Source organism: Python bivittatus, unplaced genomic scaffold (assembly GCF_059951505.1).
Source record: "Python bivittatus isolate LINGU-HERP-01145 unplaced genomic scaffold, Pbiv_v1 ctg000220_np1212, whole genome shotgun sequence".
Classification (NCBI taxonomy): domain Eukaryota; kingdom Metazoa; phylum Chordata; class Lepidosauria; order Squamata; family Pythonidae; genus Python; species Python bivittatus.
The window spans coordinates 42,742,525-42,760,535 of record NW_028277048.1 but is presented as its reverse complement, the minus strand read 5'-3'; the positions used below and the strand labels follow the sequence as shown (position 1 = coordinate 42,760,535).

Here is an 18,011-nt window from a genome sequence, read left to right as displayed (position 1 = left end):
ATTCTCAGGAGTCTTCTCCAACACCAAAGTTCAAAGGCATCAATATTGTTTCTATCCTGCTTCTTCAAAGTCCAATTTTCACTTCCATAGAGTGTCACAGGATATACCCATGGCTTGCACGATTCTGATCTTTGGAGGTATAGACACATCACGGTATTTGAATATCTTTTCCAAGGCCTTCAGGGCTTGCTCTACCAAGGCTAGTCTGTGGCATATTTCTTGACTGCTTGTCCCTTTACTGCTGATGGTTGATCCTAAAAGTCCAAAGCTATCCACCACTTCGATATCTTCACTGTCAATTCTAAGGCTGGTGGTTCTACCTGGTGTCATTAGTTTGGTCGTCTTTATATTTGATTTTAGTCTCACTTTTCACTGTGCTCCTTGACTTTTATTACTAGGGCATGCAGATCCTTTGCATTTTCAGCTATCAGAGTAGTCATCAGCATAGTGCAGGTTATAGATGTTTCTTCCACCAATATTAAAACCACACTAATCTTCCAATCCAGTTTTCCTTAATATATATTTGGTATATACAGTAGGTTGAATAAGTAAGGGGAGAGTATACAGCCTTGTCTCACTCCTTTGCCAACCTGGAGCAGGTCTGTTTCACCATGTTGCATCCTGACCTGTATATAAGTTTCTCATGAGGACAATGAGATGTTCTGGGACTCCCACTTTTTTTAGTTGAATTCTAATTCTCATTTTAGAGTAGTCAGACCCTAAAATGATACTCTGTGAGTCATCCTTACAAGAGCTTATAATGGAAGGCAGGAGCAACAGGACAATAATTGTAGGTAAGACAAAGGGAATTGCAACTTTTGTTCTTGAGTCTTTAAACTTATGAACCTTTCCTTTATAGTGCCTCCTGCTTTTCAATAAGAATTAAAACCATTTGTGGTTGGTTGGTTGGTTGTTTTGATTGACTGGATATTCTTGCTAAAAATCATCACAGTGGTGCACAAAGAGTGAAAAGAACAATGGAAGAACATAAAAGTCAATAGTAAAACCATTGTTGAAAACACTAGAACAACAAAACACTAAATTTAAAAGGCCAAGTAAAAAAGATATGCCTTGAAACTTTTCTAGAAACGATGAGTGAGAGGTGGAAAGCAACTGTAATTTTAAATATACTACAGTTTGAGAGCAATACAAGAAAAAATGAGTGGTGCTTTCCTTAAATGGCCTCTCCTATAATTTTAATAGCAACATATGTTCATAATAAGACAGAGAGTCCCTTAATTTGTAATGCTATAAGCCATTAAAACTGTTAAGATTAAAACCAATATCTTGAATAGAGCCCGGAAAACAATGAGTAACCGGTGTGGATCTTTCAATCTGATATAATATGATCACCATATAGCACACTGAGGTGCCACTTTTTGCACAACTGAACCATCTGGATGCTTTTCAGAGTTGTAAGTGCATGACAATCATCTAGATATGATTGAACTAGGATTTTTTTTTTTTACATCAGATCGACTTAGTCAAAATTAAACTAGTGCACTAAGTATAACTGTGTAAACACACTCCTTGCTATTTCACTCTCCCAGGAGATCAGGATTAGTAAAATATCAAGGAATACTCTGGAGCCATGAACCTGATCTTTTAGGATTGCAAACTTCTTCTGGAACAGTTTGAATCCCAAATTTTTATCCTTGTCTTTCCCCTGACCTATAGCACTTTTCCTGTGCCTGGATACATTTCTAATCAGAGAAATTTAAATGCACTTACTCAGTGGAAACTCTGAAGGGCTTCTGAAAAAAAAAAAATCCCTATTATCATTTACAGGTAGTCCTCAGCTTACATGCATTCATTCAGCAACAGTTCAAACTTGCAACAGCACTGGATAAGAGGGACTTATGACCAGTCCTCAGAGTTCTGGCTGTTGCAGCATTCCTGCGGTCATGTGATCGTGCTGGGTGCTCAGCACCCAGTTTGCGATTATGTTGCAGCAAGCTGCAGCCATGTGACTGTGGTTTCCAATGTTCCCTGCCAGCTTCCCACAGGCAAAGTTAATGGAGAAGCTGGCAGGAAGTCACAAGTCATGGTCATGTGAGGTCCTTACTTAACGATGGCAGCTGGGACTGCCGGAACTGCCGTCACGAAGTGGTGCAGTCATGTAATGTCACGCTTTACAACCACACCGCTTAGCAGTGGTAATTCCAGTCCCAATTGCCATCATTAACTGAGGACTACCTGTAGAAGTAAAATGTGTGTGTGTGCCTTCAAGTCAGTTTTTAACTCCTGGCAACTTCCTGGACAAGTCCATGCAGTTTTCTTGGCAGCATTTTCAGAAGTGGTTTGCCATTGTCTGCTTCCTAGGGCTGAGAGAGAGTGACTGGCCCAAGGTCACCCAGCTAGAATTCACAGTCTCCCGGTTTCTGGCCTGATGCCTTAGCCATTATACCAAACTGGCTCTCATATAAGTAAAACACCAGCTGATATTAAAGGGAATGAAGCATGTGTACCATCCACCAAATGTTGGTTTTGGGGGTACATATACAGTATTCAATCTGGAACTACATGGACTTGGCTTGCATTACTAAATTGCAGATTCTCTCCATAATGTTTACTATCTCAAATGTATTTATTGCTGTGTTTTCTTCTCCTACATCTTTATTCATGCTGAGCAGGTGTGTCTTCTGAAGTAGATTGGCTTGAATAAAATAATTGAGCCATCGCTTTGAACATAATGTGAACTCTAGAAGCAATCAAGCTGATTGTAAGCAAGCTAGCACCTCTAGTCTTCACAGGGAGAGAAACACAAATTGCATTGCAGCATCTTGTTCCACTTGATGTTTTTCAGATATATTGGATACCAGTGTCTAGAATCCCCAACCAACACAGGCAGTGACTATTGTTTATGGGTGATAGAACATACAGTCCAATGCATCCAGAGAACACCAGGCTGAGAGAGCTGGGTTTGAACAACTTTAAAAAACATGCAAAATATGGAATCTGAACATGTACCAAGATGTTGCTCAGGAAACTCTAAACATAAATAAACATTTGACTGAATATATTTCCATCATCTACTATAGACAAACCAAATAAAGAGTAGTAGGTGGAAAATGGGATTGTTCTCCCTCTGCCATTTAGCCTTTTAATAGCTTGATTAGGAAAAATTAAATAAACCCAAACTATCTCTGGCATTAAAATTGGACAAAAAAGATATAAAAGGGCATTCTAGACCACTGACTGGTTTTAACTTAACTACAGAGTCTTCAGATAAATACCAAGTCATGGTTTGAATAAAAGGTGTTTTTGGAACCTTTTCCAATTACAAAATTATCAAGACCAAGCTATGATTATTTCTTGATGACCCCAGGGAAGCCTTCCGGATAATACTTCATGTGGCCCCAGTGTCTTTAAATAATCCTGCCTAATTAAGTTGGTTTGATGGGCGTTTGAAAATCAGGTGCTCCACAGTAGGTGAAGGCCCTCTGCGGGCAGGGCAGGTTTAGTCACTGAACAAAATATAACTTTGTTATGGAGCAAAGAAGCAAAGAGCAAGGATATATTTATCAGTGTAATCTGAACTGTTCTTACATTGGTTGACAAGTAGTGTTCTTGTACCAGAACACTGTTCATCCCCAAGCATTTTCATCATAGTGGTCATCCTTCTACCTAGCATCTGAGGCTAATAAGGTACTTAGCTGAGTTCATGGCAAATCAGATGTGTATATACCTTTCAGTTCCATTAGTTTCATAGGTCTTGTATTTACTGCCAAGTATCCAAAAGAAACACAATTTTGCTTATTTTTAAGAAATGTTGGGATTCATTTGTGGGGGGTTTGCTTCCTGGGATTTGAGTCCAGGCCATCTCCCACCTGATGGCTTTCATGTGTATTTGCAATCTCCTGTTCTAGAAGTCCCTAAATAGTAAAGACTTTGTAAGGAAAAAACAAAGGAGCAAGATTCAGTTTATGTGGTGAAATACTACATAAGTAACAGTACTGTGATAACCAACTATCACTGGGATATAGGTAAATTGCTTTTTTATAGTGTAGCTGCCTTCTCCAATCTGATGCCCTGCAGTCATTGTGCTTCTGGATTATAAGAGTTTAAATCTGCTGTCACTGAAAGGCACGGGGTGGAGGAAATCAAACGGTTAAGGAAAAAACATGCAAAATCTGTTCTATAGTCTGTGTGGTCAACAAATCTAAATATTTACACAAAAAAGGGAGTTCCTATCTCATTAGATGGAGCTGATCAACAAATTATTTCTCATTCGTTTAGCCTATGTATCCAAACATAGCAGTTGCCCCAAGGACTTCTGCTGTTGTCTGGAGATGGTTCAGGAGAGAGAGAGAATGTAACCATATCCTTTAACCTGACATTTCTTTTAATATAATTGCAGTACAGTATGAATTTTTGTATAGGGATTTGTCCTGCCGTAATAGAGTTTTTTGTTTTTTTTAATCAAGTCCCTCTACCATTGAGGGCCCTAAAGCAAAATACATGAACTGCAGTTAATACTGGATTTGCTTGCCTTTAGTGTACATATATCTTACTGCTAATGATTTATCTACCTGCCAGGGAAAGCTTATGCACATGTTTTGATCATACAGGTCATTGACTTTGGCTGTTGTCCACCATAAGGCCTTATGCTATTGTCTTTTAGTCATCTGTTTGCAGAAGGGCCCTCGTTCAGCAGGGAAAGGTCTATCTGTGCATGATAGATTTATCTATCCATTTATTTATTAAATTTATATGCCATCCATCTCCCCCAGAGGGTAACTCTAGGTGGCTCATAATTAAAATAAAACCTCAAAAACAGTTAAAAATATAAATACCCACATCAATTTAGTTAAAAAAGTCCAACTATATACAAAGACCATAAACATAAAAGATTTATATTCTGTTGCATCCCAGTAGTGCAAATACCAGACTTGACTATGCAGAAAGGACTGAACACAAATCCTCATGCATCAAGTCACTGGAACCATCATGGTTAGAGACCAGATTTAATGTGGAATTCCATGAAGAACCTGAAGCTTCCCTTGTTATACAATCTGTATAATTGAGCAGTTGCTGTTCACTCATTAGAAATTGCATTTCTCAGCACAGCAGCGATAAGGATCCAAATTTATTGCACAGAACTTTTTTTTTCTATTTGCCTAATTATCTGGCTTTTACTACTGCTACCTTAACGTATGGAACAGGGACATCCTGCCTCTCCAGCACACAGGTGGGGAGACATATCATGTGATCAGGCCATAGGACTAAATTTAATTGGTGAAACATTCATAAATTCCCAATGACTAGAAACATATTTAATTTTAAATGTAATCATTTGTTTCAAACAATGCGTACTCACTGAGGTCTGAATAATAAGCAACAAGAGAGCTGTCTGGCTTTTCAGAGCTGAAACAAAGAACAGTTTTCTAGCTTGTAGCTAATATTTTAATGCTTAGAATTTTATAATTTTAAGTTTGCATTTGCCACCTTGGGAACATCTTTGATTTGTTTTGTCTCACTTGGCTTAATTTGCTTTCTAGCAGATTGTAATTTTACATCATAGTGGCTTGACCCATCTAATAGCATGAGCAAATTCAAGCTTCATTGGATTTTTTTCTCTCATGCTATTAGGCAATATCTGTCTGTCTGTGAGAATATCCCTTTGTAAACTCCATCTTGGAGTTGTCACCAGATCACATATTTTGATTCAAGTACATTTGGCTCCTGAAACTCTGCTAGTGGTATTTGAATGAGCCACATGCCTGAGCCCACAGGGCTGGACTTCATAATATAAAGAGCTTTTTGAGATGAAAGAGTAATTGAAATAATTTTCATTTTGGGGTATTTTTTAACATTGCTTGATTGTTACCTCCATGCTTCGGCTCCTTTTTCATTGTAGGATTGGTGTTGAAAAGTTATCACAGGTTGGTTGGTTGGTTGGTTGGTTGGTTGGTTGGTTGGTTGGTTGGTTGTTTATTTATTTAACATGTCACATTCATATAGCCACCCATCTCACACAAAGTGACTCTGTGACCATGCAGGTAGCAGCAGAAGCCCTACACTCACCCCCCACCCACCCCCGTATCTCTGGAGACAATCTGGCTTGTTTTCTCCTGGTGCATAGCTTATTTAAACAAGCCACCACTCCAAAAAGCGTGGCTTAATGCGATATTGAAGCCTAGCTTGTGTTTCCTTCCTGTCAGGGTAACCCTGTTTTTCAGAGGAATGATGCCATTTTGAAGAGGAACGGACTCCCTTACCTACGCAGTATGGTGGGTGCTCACCCTGCAGGACTTCCCGGGCAGCAAATATGAGGGAAGCAGCTTCATTATATGTCATAGGGAAGATGTTATAGTAACAGCGGTTACCTGCAATTGCTTTTGCAACAACAATTCTGTCATTGTGCCTGTAGCTGAGATGTGTAAGGTGTTGAGCATGCATCTTTTACATATATCCTTCTTTCCCTGTATGGAGGTGAAAGAGATACACATTATTTGCTCCCATTCCACCCCATTTTGTTTTCGTAACAGCCCTATAAAGGATTGAAAGGTAGCAACCAGCCCAAAGGCACACAACAAATCTCATGAATGAACGTATATTATAGCCCAGCACTATTGAGACTTATTCCAAGACCATACCTTGTTTTCAGCCAGGACTATAAATATTATATGGCTTCTGAATGCACAAGTGATAAAATATATACCATGTAGACCAGCCTTCTGAAAACAGTTGGGGCTTTGCCACATCCATTTTATCCCACATCACAGAGTGGGACTCCTGAGAATATTGTTGCTGCTGATTGTGCTACTCTTCTTTCTCCAAACTCTTTGCTTTATCCCATTTTTGCTCCAGAATACTGTTGGAACATACTGTCTTATGTTGCTTTGAGAGATAGAGTGAGAGTTGTGTTCATTCTTAACAGTTATGTGTATTTTTTTTATAGTACAGCTGCTATGTTGGAGTGGTTTTTAAGCAGGTCCAGTACACAGTGGTGCACATCTCTTCAATAAACTTCCTAAACCTGTGCTGCTCCCCCAGCGACCTCCTTCTTCATATTACTTCTATAGGTGGAGCTGCCTGATGATATTCTTAGCTCTAATCCATACCTGAGCAACTCAGCAGTGGCTAAGCCTCCACACAGATTTGTTTGTTTGTATGCTTTAGTCTTTGGTTTACAACCTAGGTGTCCCATCAGAGATGATCTTCAGCTTGAAGGTCAGCAAAATATATTCAGGACTGATGGGGCAAGAATGGAAATTAAAGAACCATATGAACTCTTCACCGGTCCGCCATCTGTTTTCAGATCCTGGTTTTCAATGTAGAATGAGCATATGACTGATTTCTCAATGACTCTCTCTTTTTCTCTTTCTCTTGAAGAGTAAAAAGGATCGTATGAAGGCTTGGATAAGGGCACACCTCCCTTCCTGGTGCAAGGAAAGAGATTCCTGGTCTGTCTACATCTTTGCTCCTCAGTCTAAGTAAGGCAACCCATGTTTGATTGGTGGAAGTGTGCTAGAACATGCTGGGTTTAATGTTTGCGGAGTGTAGCAATCACAACATTCCTGCAGAACTCTCAGAGGCAAAAAGGTCAAACAGGCCTTCTCAGCTAAAAGATTGGAACTGGTATTCACAGAGGCTGCCTGTGTCTAGCACTTCTGAGAAGGCAATTAATACATGTTGTAATATGCAAACCACTTAGGGGAAAAACCATAACCCAGTGACAGGGCACATGATTGGCATGCAGAAAGTCCTGGGATCTATGTTATTTCCAGTTTAAGGTAAGGAAGTATCTGGTATGAAATGACGGAGGAATGAGCCTGAAGAACTGCTGCCAACTGAGAGCCGCACATATTTTTCCAGACAGTTATGTCATAGTATAGAAATAGTATATCATAGTAACAGCAGCAACAACTACTGAATTATTTCTAGTTTTGCTCAGCTGCTTATTTCTTTTTACCTCACCTACCATCCATGGCCCCTAACATCCTTGCTTAGTACGCCAAAGCTGCCCTTCTCTTCTAAAGACCTCCCATCAGTGATATCAATACATTATATGAAGGTAATTTAGTATTGCTATATGAAGTCATTAGTTTTTCTGTGACACTTTGGAAGGAATCAGAAACTTTCCAGACCCTGGGGGACTTGTCTACTGCTAAAACCTCCCAGTTTCAAATAGTAGAAACTTACTTTTCAGAAGTAGTTGTTTGATCCAGAGAATTGGGGAAAGCAATGGAGCACAGGATCAATCCCAAGCATCTCTAGCTAGAGCTGGAAATATTCCTGTCTGAGCAGCAGGCAACCAATGTGAGCAAAGTACGTATAACCAAACTTGCAGACTGAACCATAGTTTCAACTGGACAGATTCAACCATAGTTTCAGCTGGGAAACTGGGAGCATCCTAGACCAAGCTCAACCCAAAAACACTAGGGAATTCCTGGAAGCTTGGCATTCAGACAAATCAGCCATCAATAGACACATAGAAATAAACCACATTTACACACCATTCAAAAGAGACAATAAGAAAACTAAGAAGGAAACAAAAAAGATCAGAACACATCCTCTCCAGCAGCCAACACCCAGATAAGCAGGGATTAACATCAGACAAACAATCAAGCAGAAAACAATACCCTAATTAAGGAACTACCAAGGAGAAAACCACACCCCCACCAACACTGGCAGAGCAAGCTTCTGTATATAAACAGGGAGCAAACCCCACACTCACTGGCACTGATGATGTTACCTCGTTGGGTAATGAAACGTCTGCAAGCAAACAAACTAACTCAGAGACCATCGAGGACTCCACAGTTCAACCCTGAGCTACAGATATTATCTTCTATTATAACCAAACTTAGTCTAAGACAGTTTTTAATCTTTTCATGGGGAAGAAATACTTTTTTTGAAAATTTCTGCTTGAATTTTGCTTTAGGTTAATACACACACTTTCTCTCTCATTCATGCACTGTCTCTCTCACACACAAATATAGTTATAAAAATTAATCTTAACACCAAATGGATCCCAAAAATATCCTCATCATGAGCTAATGTCAGAGTAAATTGGACACAATATTTCTAACAGAGTAGCTTCAGCAATTCTGTGTCCCTGGATCACTGTAAAGTGTTTAGATGTCCTTTGGACTATATGGGAATGTGGGGGGGGGGTGTCCTTTCCTGCATCACATGAGGCTTCCACCAATGTGCCTCAAAGAAATTGCAATTAACAAATTTTTTAAATACTAAATTGCCCTATTACTTCATGAAATGTCATATTTAGAAGAAATGTAAGGTCCAGTTCAATGAGTTATTTAACTCATTATTTTTTCCCTAAGGTTAAAGCAGGTGGACCCAAATTAGGATAAACTATACTGAGAGAGAGTAGGGACTATTTTCCTAGTTGTAGTTTCCTTCCCCAAAATTGCTGTTTGCCTACATGAGAAATTGTCCAGGTTGCTATGACCCTGTACCTTTTCCCAGTTCATTTAGCCTAGCTTTTGCCAAGCTGGTGTCTTCCAGATGTATTGGGAGTACAGCTCCCAGAATTCCAAGTTAGAATGAGTCTCAACACATCTGGAAGACACCAGCTTGAGCAAGGCTGGTTTAACTTTACAGACTGCTAGGAAAAAAGGAACTTTCATCAAAGCTTTAATTTGTCTTTTTTCAACCTATTTCCCTTCCAATGTGTTGGGATTCTGTTCTCAGAATTCTCATCAAATATTGTCAACAGTTACAAGAGCAATTCACTCTTAAAACAAGTAAGAATGTTCTTCCTCTAAGGATCAACTCCCTTCCCCATCTTTTTATAAGTGTGATTAATCTGATCATCACTAGTTCTGCCAGGGTTAAAATCTTTTCTGAAAACCCTCACACACACTTTTGAGTTCTCCATCTTCCAGTTCCCTCTTGTTTCCCCTCCTAAACATCTTCCTTTTCCCAGCATATCCATTCTTTATTGTTTCTTCCCCCTTCCCTACTTTTGACCAAAGTACTTTTCCTTCCTTCCTTCCTTCCTTCCTTCCTTCCTTCCTTCCTTCCTTCCTTCCTTCCTTCCTTCCTTCCTTCCTTCCTTCCTTCCATTTGATTATCTGCAAAAGAAAACTATAATTATGTCTAGCACCTTTTTGTAATTTTTTGAAGGTCAGGGTAGTGATGAATTTGGGGAACTCTTGAGGCTGAAGGACTCTGGATCTTTGCCATTGGTTGAATCTAATGACACCCTTCCTGCCCATACTTTTAATTGCAAGATGGCAAGCATGAACTGCTGGCTTGTGATGAACCATAGCGGGCCACATCTTATAAAAGAGAACCATGCTGTCCATCAGGAGTGGGTGAATGATTCCAATACATCCAAGGCAGAACCACAGAAGAATCTAATTATCCACCCCCAGCCTCCACTGGAGTCCAACTGCAAGGAAGCTAGGCCAGAATGGTGAATCATGTAGAGAACACTGGACAGCCTGCTCTCCATATGCCTATTTTAGCTCACAAGAGTCATTCATTCATTCATTCCTCATGACATGGGAGCAGTACACAATTTGAGAAACAAGGTACTGTGTATCAAGACCAATTTTGAAGTTATGATTTTCTTTAGATGATTTGCATGAAGGGGGTAGAAGAGGAGGACATGGACAGATGAGAGTTGTCCCTGAAGCAAATTCTGTTTTAAACAATTGTAGCTGCAGATTTTTTCAAATGGGAAAGAAATGGTAGTCACATATGAATAGGAGAGGAAGAGGATTGTGTCTCTACTTTGGAGAGATTTCATTTTACAGAAGCTTTCAGTGACTTCTCTTCCTCTTCCCTTTAGATTCCGTCTGATATGCAATAAAATCATTTCTCACAAGATGTTTGATCACATCGTCTTGGTTATCATTTTTCTGAACTGTATCACCATTGCAATGGAACGTCCTAAAATTGAACCCTACAGTGCTGTGAGTAGTTGCTAAGCTGTATCACTTCCCAATTAATGTAGCCACCTTGTCGTGCACGCTGAGTTTATGTGGGACTTGTATCAATATTTGTTCTTTCTATTAGTTTCTTTTATCAACAGGAGGTGGAACTCAGAGGGCATGAAAGGGAATAAATGGAGTGAAATTAAATTACTCTGATGTGTACTGAGAGATAGCCCAGGCAAAAGATCAGAGCAGATGTGTGTGGCAGCCGTCTCAGCATACCTTTTCTGTTTGATTACTATCAAGGCTTTATCACCCTGCCTCCCCATCCCACTGAGCTGCAAATTTCTTATAGTTTTTAGAAACATGGGATGTACAGGCCTGTGCTTTTAAAATGATACAATAAGAAGGATTAGTGCACAGCTACTTAAAGGTGTGGTTTGATGTAGTGGTTAAGGCACCAGGCTAGAACCGTGAGTTCTAGGCCTGCCTGAGGCAAAGCCAGCTGGGTGACCTTGGGCCAGTCATTCTCTCTCAGCCCAAGGAAGGAGGCAAGGATAAACTATTTCTGAAAAACCTTGCCAAGAAAACTGCATGGACTAGTCCAGGCAGTCACCAGCAGTCAACACTGACTCAAAAACATACACGCGTGCTTACAGGGAAAAGCATACATTGTTTGTTCAACCCAAAGTACAACATGCAACTTTTTTCTTGGAAACTGCATAGGATGCATTATCCAATACAGCTGATAAAGAAGTGAGTTCAAATATCCTTATCTTCTTTAGCAGAATAGAGAGGGTTAGATATTTAAACCTGATGTGGACCTGGCATTTTTTTCCCCTTGCAAATACAGAGCTTTGAGCAGGTATTATGGGGTCACAGAAGCGAGCCCGCAGGCAGTGCTAGTATCCAAGCAACATCAGCATCTTGACTTGCTAAGTAGGCTCTCCAGCTAAATCCAAGCAACAGTATTCAATTCAGTGGCAAAACTGGCTTCATTCCCCGTCCTGGCGGAATTTGTTGATTTGCCACCGAGCCCTAGCAACTTAGCTGTGCATCTGTCCATTATGGATGCACAGTTAGCCTCCAAGTTAGATTTAAGTGGAAATTCTATTGTGAGTGCTGTTTTCACTCCCTGCTGTTAGACTAGGGGTGTTGGCTACAAATGAAGATCAGGGCTCATCTGTTTGCAATTGTCTGGTTTGGGGTAGGGGTGGGGGGTGGCTTTTAAGAGTGTGTTATTAATTCCAGCAAGCAATGCTCCTTTCCCAACAGTGGAGAAGAAGGAACGGTTTTCACTATTCTTGTTTTTGCCCTGCCAAACTGCCTTTATTCCACTTTGCTGTATCTTAAGAGCAGTATTCATATGCTGAAGGCATCAAGATTTCCTCTTTTTTGGCAGAGGGAGGGGAGGTGCATCCTTTCTCTCACAGCAGAAATAGCTTATTTGATATAATAATTCTGTCTGTCATAATTTTCTTTAATAAATATTCAAAACCTTTTTTTCCTCTGTCTTGGTATAGTCCTGGTTTTTGGTTCTTTGTCTGCGCTGGCATTCCAGTGTGGCAAGGGAAGAGGAGGAGAGAATGATTCCTTTTTGTCATTCTTTTTCTTCACTTATCTCCATCTCAATTCTGATATGAACAAAGATCTTTATTTTAGTTCTCTGTCAGGTATGTTTTGCTAGATTTGCATAACTTCTTTTCCAAGCCAGATCTTCCAAGCAGTCTATCAGTCAAGGACCAACCAGATAACACTCATTAATCTGATTATCCTGTGATTTTATTTCAGTTTATTGTTGCCTGGAAATGCATGTTTACTTGGACATATGCCCCACTGAGTTCGGTGGGGCTTACTTCTGTGTAAGTTTGCTTAGAGGTGCAGATTTAGTAATAGGCAAACCACACACAGAGAGAAAATGTGTTCATTTCAGACAACATACAGTATTTGGGTGCTTATGAATAAAGAAAAATTAATGTTAAATTGCAGATTTGACAAGTTGAATGAGCAGTTATTGTGGCACTCTGGGGTCCTCTGAAATTTGCAGGTGAAACGTCAGTGTCAGCTACTGAAATGCTATATATGTAGAGGACCAGCCACTACAATTTCTGTTTTTTGAGTTTAAGATGTATAACTAGTAACAAGAATGGGTACAGGTAATAAGTTTCACTGGGATGAGTACTTTTCTGTGAGGATTCAAACCATGAAGAAATAGATTTTAGAGGTATTATTATTATTATTATTATTAACATTAACCATGCTGTTGAAGGTACAACCATGATCAATGTTTAGCCAGTCGGTCAGACTTTAGTAGTTGCAAAGTTTCTAACTTGTGCAATTAGGATAAGGAAGTGATTTGATTTTAATTTATATAGGGTCTTTGAGGGTTATGATTAAGAAAGTTTTATAATTTTGTATATTTTAAAATCATATTGGGATTTTGTTATGGTCTATAGACTATTTAAATAAACTGGCTGAACAATGTTTAAGAAACTGTGCTGCATCTTTTTGCTTGCTCAACTTTGCAGAGAAATAGCTTTTGATACCAATATGTCAAATTGCTTTTCCAGCTGGGAGCAGTGTATTAAAATGGAATAATTTGCCGTTAGTAACTAGAAGCAGACGCAACAAGGTTCTAAAATGTTATGCTTGCTTGCTTAAGAGCAAGCCTTCCTACAATGAATGGAACTTGTTTTTGAATACAGAAGTATGCATTCAGAGTCTTGAATCCTTTGCTGTTGACCCGTACTGTTGTCTGTTCTACCATAGACCATTTCTAGCAGAAAGAATGATGTTTCATTGATTTCTAGAAAACATGCCTTTATAGCTTAGCAACTTAATTTGAGTTGTTGCCAAATATATCAGGGGTGGGACACTTTTTTTGTTGACAATTCCATGCCTTTGAGGGATAGTCTAGCAAGGGACACCCCAACTCTTTTCTTTCTCTCTCCCCCTCCCTCTAATTCCTCCCCTCTGAACTCTTCTTTCTTGCCCTGCATATTGCTAAAGGGCTGATGACTCTTGCTGGAGACCTGCACTAATTTTGGGGAAAAGGCTTCTGAGCTTGAGTTAGATAAAGGCCATCAATGACTATAGATTTTCCATCTCTGACTAAAAGCTTTGTTTGAGATCATACCCTGAACTCTCCTCTTGGAGATCTCTCTTTCCATGCTGCCACATGTCAGCAGCTTCATGGCTGAAACTTGATGGTATAATTGCCTGATGGTTTGAAGAAGAAATACATGAAAATTGTTATTATAAAATAAGTGTAATGCTGTAGAATAAATAAAGGAACTTCCCCCAACAGAAAAAGACAGAAAAGCCCAGCCTGACTTTGTGTCACTGCTCGAGGCAATGCGGTCCTCTTATCCCTAAGAAATGTTAAATCTTATCTCTGTCCCCAAGAGGTTGCCTGTCCCTTTGTGAGCCACATGGCATGAAAGAAATATAAGGTTCTGCTTCATCTTTCCCTTTGTATTTGCTTGCAGAAATGATATTAACTAATACATATGCTCAGCGTGCTCTTCGTTAGCCAAACAAGAGCTCAGTTCAGGGAAACAGGAAAGCACGAGAAAGAAATTTACACTTGCCCTGACTTGACTTTTATAACAAATCTTACATGAGAAATTTAGATGGGACATTTTTGAGCTAACAGTCATTATTAACTTTAAAATGCCTATTTTTCTCTCCATATCCCCAATTACACATTGTTAAGGAATTTATTGGGGTACTGTCACACACATTTTAAAATTAGCAACAGCTACCTGATGTCTAGATTGGATGGATTCAGTTAGCCATTTTTCTCCTATAAGAACTGCCAAGGAGCGAGAAAAGTTGTGCTAGTGTAGAAATAGTCTTTTCATTGCATTGGTTCTGGGTTTTCAGAATGATACCAGTCAGTTCAGAATACCAGTGATGTAGATTCTCAAGGAGGCACGCAGCATGTAAGCATGCTGTGATCTAGAGCGAGATATATTTGATTTCTGAGAATTATCAGAATCCTGAGCAAGGCCTAGATTTGGAGGCTAAAGCTAAAGAGATAAGGATAGAATATGGGCAGGTGTAAAAGACAGTCAACTAAAAGCAGCAGTAGTTCACTCTGCAGGTGATTGGAATAGTGAAGTCCAAAAATCAGGAGGATTAAGTGAGAGCCAAGATGATTGGCTGGAGAAAGAATTGCCACTGATATTGAGATAGGGAGAAGTGTTATGGCTTGGCACAAAACAAAAGACAAGTTACAGATATGAACAAACTGGAAGAGTTAGGAATAAATAACAATTGATGTAAATGAATAGCACTACTGGGATAAAAGAGAAACTGGATTCTGAATTCTAGGTTGGTAGAGGATAGTAGAAATCCTCTAAAGAGAGCTTGCTGATGGAGCTATTTAAGGGAGCTGGGTTATGCATCAACTTCTTCTTATGAGTCTGTTGTTGCCTTGAAACTCAAACTGATATTATTTGAACCTCCATTATCTCAAATCAATATTCTTTTGTTTTCCAGGGATTTGGATTGTTTAACTGTCTTAAGCTGTCTCAAATCAACCAGCCTATCACTGCAGGGGGAAGCGGGGTGGAACACTCCTCTAAGCAAAATAAAATCTGTTCTGAGAATCTTTTCTATTTCCAGTAGCACTTTTTTAGTGTCCTCCTTATTTCTTTTGGCATAATTAGAGATTGCAAAAATATTAGTCCAAAAGTAGTGTTTCTCAACCTTGGCAACTTGAAGGTGTGTGGACTTCAACTCCCAGAATTCCCCAGCCACATGCTGGCTAGGGAATTCTGGGAATTGAAGTCCACACATTTTCAAGTTGCCAAGTTTAAGAAACACTGATCTAAAGCATAATTTCTTTAAAGATCACTATTAAAAAGTATGGTTTTAATTACTTTTGTTTACTGTTGTGGTTAGAGCCATTCAATTTATCCATAGTAATGTGGTCCAGAGGATTGCAAAGCAGCTAATAATTTTGGTTAAAATAGCCAATCTGATACCCTCCAGACATTATGGACTACAATATCCATAATTCCAGGCCAGCAGGAATTGTGGGCATTATCATTCAAAATAGCATGAAGACACCAGATTCCTTACCTCTGGGATAAACTGAGGATTGTCAGGTTGTCTTCGGCTCTTCATTTCAGTAAAATGGGAGAATAACAAGACAGATTATTATGAAAATGAATTTGGTAGATGTATTATAAGAAATCTTGCATGCTTATAGTGATGTGTAACATAAACATTGTACTAACTGGAAGCTCATCACCTGTACGATCAAGCTATTCCTTGTGCCATAAATAGCTTTTGGTACAGCTTTCCTCCTGAAACACTGAAAATCTTGACTGGAGTTAATCAACCCACTAATAGTGAGGTAATTAAGAGGGAAATACAAACCTTATTTCAAGGTGACAGGCAGGTGTAGAGAAAGAATGAGGTTTTGTTCTCTTAGGGTGGGTTGCCGAAATAAAGAAGGGTTTGGCCTCCTGTTCGGAACTGGTTAACTGGATATATAATTGTTTTGAAACTCACATTGCATCTGCTTATATTTTTGCTTCAGCTGTATAATTCCCTTGCAGTTTGTAAATTAATGTAGCACTATTGTTCTTTTATTTACTGATGAAAGGAGCAACATTGGCAAGGTTTCTCACTACAGTAGTATTTCTGAACCTCCCACTGCTTTTGAATAAAGGTAGAAAATACATTTGACTTTAGTCAAAAGAATGGTGCTTGTGCATCTTAATTAATGCAGATTTGGAAAGTATTATCATCCTTCTTGGCCCACACAGTAAGCACAGGAGAAAGTATGGTTCACATCAGCTGCACTGTGACATACAAGGGGGTAAGGCCTAAGTTTTCAAGAGTTGTCTCCTCCTACCCCATAAGATTAGATAGGATGATAACATGTTGTGCCTTCCACTTTCTTGTATGTCCTTCAGTGTATGCTGAATTTCTTGAGACAACTAGAATGACACCATAGTTCATGACAGGAGCAAGGCAGGAAATTATAAAAATAAGGATCTCTACCCCATCCCAATATCTAGCAGCTGTCCAGGGTGCTAAGGGAGATAAAGGATCAGAAGAGGAAAAGTCTGATCTTGCACATATTTGGGGTGTTGTTTCCTAAAAGTCTTGATAAGTAAGATTGTTAAATCTCATTTCATCTCTCTCTCTCTCTCTTTCCACAGGAACGGATTTTCCTCACTCTCTCCAATTATATTTTCACAGCAATCTTCTTGGCTGAAATGACCATAAAGGTAAATAGTCCAGCCTCTGATCATTACAGATCATCACATTATGCAACTCCGCTGCCACTGAACATATCCCACCTACCCACATTGTGTGTCAGTATGAACATGGATTTTCCCAGATGTGTGTGGAAGCTCTGTGTGCAATTGAAACTCATAAGCATCAGTGAGTGCTTGGCCCATATTTCTAGGGTTGTATGCTAGACTCATGTGTTTACTGGTCAATTGCAATTTATTTCAAAATAAGGTAAATTATTTCTGTGCTTTTAATGTCTGTGTAGGTTGTAAATCATTCTGTACACTGCACATGCAAGAGTGCAAATGAGAGATTCCAATAAGGAAACACTAGCACTGAAGATGTTACCTAGCCAGGTAACGAAACGTTTGCAAGAAAACAACCAAGCTCAGAGAACCCCAAGGAATCCACAAGGAAATACTTTTTTTCACCCAAAGTATATACTGTATACTCCATATTCTTCCCAGAATTTAAGCACACACCTAAAATTAAACTGATGTTTAATGTGTGGATGTTATGGAAAGAATATCAAACATATAGTATACTGTTTTACAAAGTGCCTCATCACAGTTTCTTCATTTCTACAACTATACCTGCTTTGATACCAACAGGGTGCATGATGTTAAATAGGAAAATTTCTTGCCTAGAGGACTTGCATTATATTATTTATGGCAGGCAAGGAATAAGCAGAAGAGAGAGATGTAGGCAGAAGTAAATGGGAATCTCTTTGTCTCATCTATCCCATCTCTTATCGCAGCTATTTAAGCTTAGTTGCAAAGGGATTTGGAGGCATGGCAGCTGTACCTATTCAATTAAACTCAGACGATACTCCTAAGAAAAGCCTGTCTGTAAGAATCACCCAGTTTCTGAAACTGAGTCTGGAGGAGAATCTCTCCAAGTAAAATAAAA

The 18,011-nt window shown here is 39.2% G+C and overlaps 1 protein-coding gene across 8 annotated transcripts in view; it reads left to right on the top strand.

The window, feature by feature from the left end:
* CACNA1G (calcium voltage-gated channel subunit alpha1 G) overlaps positions 1-18,011 on the top strand; it is a 208,070-nt gene that overhangs the window by 103,869 nt on the left and 86,190 nt on the right. For all 8 annotated transcript variants that reach the window (XM_088138459.1, XM_088138463.1, XM_088138462.1 and 5 more), the window contains exons 16-18: positions 7,339-7,439; positions 10,763-10,886; positions 17,027-17,095. In XM_088138459.1, coding sequence (XP_087994585.1) covers positions 7,339-7,439; positions 10,763-10,886; positions 17,027-17,095 — 294 coding nt within the window. The remainder of the gene's footprint in view (positions 1-7,338; positions 7,440-10,762; positions 10,887-17,026; positions 17,096-18,011) is intronic.